General features: G+C 38.9%; 1 protein-coding gene across 1 annotated transcript; it reads right to left on the bottom strand.

The window, feature by feature from the left end:
* Positions 1 to 873: 873 nt before the first annotated feature.
* Positions 874 to 4,626, bottom strand: LOC145681870 (uncharacterized). Its single transcript, XM_081753476.1, has 3 exons — positions 4,592 to 4,626; positions 3,024 to 3,183; positions 874 to 1,827 (listed from the first exon to the last, which is right to left on the bottom strand). Exons 1-3 carry the CDS (start codon positions 4,624 to 4,626, stop codon positions 874 to 876), a joined length of 1,149 nt encoding a protein of 382 aa, XP_081609602.1.
* Positions 4,627 to 6,152: the final 1,526 nt, after the last annotated feature.

Genomic DNA, 6,152 nt, shown 5'->3' with positions numbered 1-6,152 from the left:
AAAGTTTCATACATGAATGGAAACATTGATCCTTGGACAACAAAACGATACAACTTCTAGACCCAAGGTACCTAGTGTGTTTGAGAAAAAAAAATAAACAAAACAAGTCAAATGCGTACTAAGACTGCTAGGAGTCTAAGAGTGCGCAAACACATGTGTAAGAGTGCGCATTAACAATAATCACAAACGAACGGTCCCTGTCCTTCGTATCCCGAACAAGCGTCGTGCCACCATGCTTTGCACTGTCCACACTAAACCCAGTCATCATCAAATGATTCACCTTATCCCACACAAAAAGTTATGTCAGCATCATTTAATTCGTCCTCTTGGGTTGAGGATGGTCCTGGAACTGCTAGTTGTTCTTCCTCTGGAGTCTTGTTGGGCTTTGACCTTGCTTTTTCTAAATATTTCTTTTTCTTGGTAGTGTTCGTTTTGTTTTCTGTTATCTTCTGCAACAATTTGTTCTTGTACGGTGATGATGATAATATTTCAGACTGTTTCACTCTAGATTTTCGTTTCTTAGTGATCGAAGCTCTTGGTAATGGACTCACATCGAAAATACTTTGACGTGGAGACACTTTTGTGCAAATGGACTTTGAAGAGCTGTTAGCATTGCCAGATGTTGAGGACTGTGGAGAATTTGACGATGCAGAACAATGCTTGCTGGTCTGAGACGATGATTGAATTACTTTGTCAGTCATATTGGTATGTTTATCTGTAGTCTGAACAGGTAAAACATTCTCGCACTCAGTAGCGTTATCATCATCCGTAACTGTAATTTTTGTTACCTCTGATGGGGCGAAGTCTTCATCGGAAAATATATCAGGATTGAAAAGGGTAGATGCCAGTTGCTGAGAAGGCATTTTCTGCTTTCTAAACATTCGCCACTCTTGTATACGCAGCGTTGAAAAGCCTGGCAACTTGCATTACTGTAACCACTTTTCCAGGATTAGATGTTAGCCACTTGTCAACTTCTTGCTCATAAGCATTCTTCAATGAGCTGAAAAAACCCTTTGTCCAGTGGCTGCATTTTATGACTCGCGTGAGATGGAATCGATAGAAGAGTAATATAATAGCTCGACAAAACAGTACTGTACCAAGAGAACAATGAGATACATGATAATCTAAAATTAGGAGAACTGGGTCGTCTGGCGGTGGCTTGACGTAGTTAGTAAAATGTTCGAGCCACCTTATAAACAACTCACTTGTCACTTGCCCTTTATCAAACACCATTTGTAAAGTTCCAGTTGGGGCGCCAAAGTTCAATTCCGGCTTCATTCTTTTACGGGGAAATATTAATCCAGGAGGGATATATATACCCGAAGCACTAACACGGCTTACGGATGTCACTAGTTCACCACGCTCTGCAGATGTAACTTTGCTCACATGGCGTTTACCCTTCCCCGAATACACTTTAGGTGATTTGTTAGGAACAGTCGAAATACCCGTCTCATCTACATTAAAAATTCTGTTTGGTGGAAACTTTGAGTCTTTGTAGCATCTCTCTAGATTGGCAAACAACCTTTTGCATTGGACTTCGTTGAATCCAACAGCTCTGGCAGTACTACATTGTTCCGGTGTCCGTAAGGATAGATTTTGCCTCTTACAGAAACTCAGCAGCCAGTCTTTTCCTGCTCTCTTCTTAGTTGCATTGAATCTGGAATGAATACTATTTCTTTCCGCGAATTCATTAGCTAAATCCATGAGTTGCCTGCGAGTTAAGCCATAAAATCTTTCATCCGTTTGTCGAATATACGTCGCTAATTCTTTCTCTATTTTCATATCAAACACATTGCGGAATCTCCCCAACGAATCCGGAATAGTACCCTGAAACGACACAGAACAGAAAATGAATTAATGTAATTTAATGTAAACCTAAACAGAGGAAGAACAACGATGGAAACACAAAATATAAGTAATTAATCGAAATTAACTTGTCTTGTACTTTTATCTTCTGAAAACCGTATTTCTATAGAAACTGAACATAATTATAATTGGCTCTAAATATTACAATAGTTGAATTATGCCTGATATTCAAAGCTTATAATTCAATTTACCCTTAGTAATTATAACTGTACTTTTTTTTACAAGTTTTATACAACGTATAGGCATGTAACATTGTGAGTGTGCTATTTGAAATTATTAACTCAATTATTACTCACATGTCTTCAAAGCATTATTCTGTATCATCTAATATACTTTAAGGTATATTATCCTTACGATTCTTCTCTGTAATATATCACTGGTGTAGTAAACTTAAAATACATTCGTGGGCATTTAACCACTATTGTCAAGGGACAAGTGATATGGCGCTTCCGAGATATCTGACTCGTCTCCAGCGAAACCCTTGTAGCCAACAATTTGGTCACGATTCGCTGTAATGCTTGGATCACAACAACTTACCTTAAGACAGAATCAAATTAGTCTTCAAAACATCATAAATACTTGATCAAATCACAGCAGTGGTTTGAACATCAATAAATGCATTACAAGGTACCTTTAGGATATAATTATGCACATTTCAAAAACTTGTCAGATGAACTTACTTCCCGTTTCGATATGAAAACTGGCCTCCCAAACGTTTTTCTCCGAGGTTTGTTGTATGTCTTACCAACGTTTAGTTGAAATGCATTTCACTGATCATAGAATGTTTAAAATAAGGTCGAGAGTTCGTACTTTAGACTATACTTATATAGGTAGATAATAAGGGACGTTAACATTTGACATTTACGAGCGTAAAACTAAAATTATCCGAACTTTCGCCATAATTTTCTTTACGTTGGCGACAATGGCTTCTGCGCTCTCATGCTGCAATGTGGTACCCTTGTAGTTATGCTATAGGCGTGTAGGAAGTGATTTACCCATTGATGTGCAACCAATGAGATATGAAAAATTGTGGACCAATGGGAAAAATGCTATTTTATGTTACGTTAAAGAAACGAAAGTACGGATAACTTTAGATTTACCCTCGTATATAAGTTACTTTTCAGAGATGTTATCAAGTATTTTCAGTTTCAACTTACAGCTTTCGATCTCTTCCTTAAAGTGCTTTCCTTAGTGCCAATATCTCTCGCGACTTTTCTCTTCGACTCTCCTTGTTCTACTCTTTGAAGTGCAGCTTCCAATAGTTCTTGGGTAAATACAAGCTTCCGTTCTGTTTTTTCTTTTATACTTCCCCATTCTCTAATACATGTAACAAAATTACATAACTTGTTAATTGTCTTTAAGCTCAAAGATGATAACGAACAATAAAATAGCAGCAGAGTTTTAAATGACATAAACCCCTCCCCTAATTTAGCAGTTGCAATATCTAGGTCATTCCATATAAGTTCGAAAAATAAAACAGAAATTGATCACTTTTAATATTACAGTCAAATTTTTAGTCTGAAACAATATACCTGAAACATATCGAGTGGTGGGCAAGAGTACGCATGCGGACTCTTACCCGTCTCGTGCATGCGGATTCTTACCCGCACCTCACTTGCTTCCTGAAATCGTCCCTACGTGACAGTCCATGTTATGCTGCTTCCATAGCAAAGTGTTGGCACTAACAACAGACATTACAGTTATTTGTGATATAACAACCCTGGTGTAATTACTATTCTACAGAGAAAAAAAAGCTTTTATTTTTCCCGAATTTTAAATGTTTTGATTGTAATAGATTATTGCCCGTTTCTATGATTCTAACGCCGGGAACATGCGAAGAATACATAATTCCTGCATTAGAATACCCAAAAATTAAGTTCGCTTTATATTTTTCTGAAAGTAACGTACAGCCTTCTAAGGTATTGTCGAGAGCAATATTATTTAAGAATTCTGATTGTGATGTTATGTTGATCGTAATTGTGATAATAATACAAAAAAGTCCATTTATAGAAATTTATGTACAAATTGTGAAATTTTCCATTTGCCATGTACACTGATGACGGTAAATCATAATGATATTTATTTTCTCCAAGTAGAAATCCTGGAGATTTTACTTCATATACAGAGGTTGTTCAGTCTATATTTGGCCAATTTCGACTTACCTAAAAATTTAGAAGAATCCATGGCGCCAGGTCCGTAAGTGCTCGATGTGTTTCCCTTGGTCCCTAACAATAGCCCGACAGCGTAATTTCCACTGTAATATGCTTCCCTGAAGAACTGGTAAGGAAATCTTGTCCCATTCCCTTTGCACAGATTTCCAAAGTCCTTCCACAGTTGTCACACACCGCACCGTTTTCCCAAAGCCCGCTTCAGCAATGCAATTCCACAATAGTCCATAGGACTTGCATCTGGAGATTGAACAGGTACCTCATTGAAAGGTATCACCTGTATACCACTTGCCTCCTCCATCTCCCTGTAGAATGCGAGGGACGATCGTGAGGTATGTGATGAGGCCTTGTCCATGTGAATGCGCACCAGATTGGCGTAATTTCCGTACATTGTTGAAATCTTATCCTCATAAATCGGCCGCATGATCTCCAGAAAATACTGCGAATTTATTTTTCAGTTCTGTGCCACCCTACGAATCTTCAGTTTACCTCTGTAACAGTCGCCAGTAACGACCATGAACCCTTTTGGGAAGGATTCTTTACAGAGACGGACCCACCTTCTGAAGTTCTTGGCGCATTTCTGTAGGTACATGATGGCTCTCGGTTTGCCGCAATCGAAAAGGTAAATCCATGCTTCATCGGGCGTTACGATGCACATCCACCTTTGTTTTGCCAGATGCCGTTCGTGCAGCTTCCGGGCGTTACACTTTCGTTCCTTTTGGTAGGCATTCGTGAGAAGATGGCCGCGAGCTTTCATGACTTTTTCCAGCTTGAGTTGGTGTAACGTCCGGCTCACAGTTCGCAAAGAAACGTCAAGACGATTAGCCATACACCTTTGTATTGGAGGATTTTCTTGCATTGCCATTTTGCGAAGTTTCCTCTGCATGGTGGAGGTGGCCTTGGTGCATTCCCGCTTCCTAGGCAACTTCGTTGGTGATCTGAATGGTGGAGTTTCGTTGTCCTTGTACTTTTTAATAACATTTTTATTCCACTTAAACTGATGATGCAACCATTCATCTTGCACTGTTTTCTAATGACAGAAACACTAAAGTGGTCGTCATAAAGAGCCGCAACATATCCTTCCCAAAACTGGCTTAGTTCGGGCGGCATTTTGGTCACAGAGCGGAAACCCACACACTTGGAAACAAATTTAACACAACACTCACAACAATGGTCTTGTTTTGTACGTTATTATCGTCCGCGCGGAAAAACAATTCCGTTCCCAAGAAGCCACTGCACAACACTGCAGGACGCCACGAGCCAGGTCAGGTGAGTCCATTCTGCCCGGAAGGGGAAGGAACGAAATCGGCCAAACATAGGCTGAACAACCTTTGTATTTTTGAGACAATATTAGAATAAATGATCGCACTGGCTTACAGTGGTTTTGGTGCCGGGTGTTTCTTAGCTGATTTGAAGTAGAATTGGGACGCTGAATCCAAATATGGCGTTAGTTTTCCCCTAACAGCTTTAGTTTTTGAGATATAGGAATTGCAAGACTGACCTGCTACAACGTTGAAAATTGCATAGGTGCTGTTTTACTGTAAGTGAAAAGAAAACTATGACATTTAAATCTGTTATTTGGAACACTTTGAAAATAATGAAAACCATATAAACACAAACATCAAGTGCATAATAACTCTGTAACTACATTTTATAATAGTTTTTATGAATAAAAATCAAATAATTTGTTCAAAACGATCTATTCAACACTTCGGAAGCTTCGTTTTCGTGACATCCTTGAATGTTTCTTTGCACAGTCTCTTTTTAGGTTCCAGCAGTAATCTGCCATCATATGGGCATCCCATCTTCCTTGGTAGCGGTCCTCCATTGTTTTAATATCTTGGTGAAATCTTTCACCTTGTTCTTCACTCAGACTGCCTACGTTGTCTGGGAAACGGTCCAAATGGCTGTGCAGGTAATGAATTTTGATACTCATATTACATCCAAGTTTTTGGAATGCATTAAGCATCTGGTTCACTACATAGTTAAGCATCTCAACATAGTTATCAGCTTTATTATTTCCAAGGAAATTCTTGATAACTTCTACAAATGAGGTCCAAGCTCTACGTTCAGTCTCATTCATGGACTCCACGAAAGCCGGATCTTTCATGAGTTGTC

This window comes from Thermobia domestica, chromosome 3 (genome assembly GCF_964235325.1).
Source record: "Thermobia domestica chromosome 3, izTheDome1.hap1.1, whole genome shotgun sequence".
NCBI lineage: Eukaryota > Metazoa > Arthropoda > Insecta > Zygentoma > Lepismatidae > Thermobia > Thermobia domestica.
The sequence above is the reverse complement of the archived record's forward strand: the minus strand, read 5'-3'. Positions and strand labels throughout refer to the sequence as shown.

Coding starts and splice junctions, on each gene's coding strand:
- LOC145681870 (XM_081753476.1), bottom strand. CDS start 4,626: ATGTACCTACAGAAATGCGCCAAGAACTTCAGAAG. Junction 3,184..4,591: donor TGCGCCAAGAACTTCAGAAG/GTGGGTCCGTCT, acceptor TACATGTATTAG/AGAATGGGGAAGTATAAAAG. Junction 1,828..3,023: donor TAAGGAAGAGATCGAAAGCT/GTAAGTTGAAAC, acceptor GTGTCGTTTCAG/GGTACTATTCCGGATTCGTT.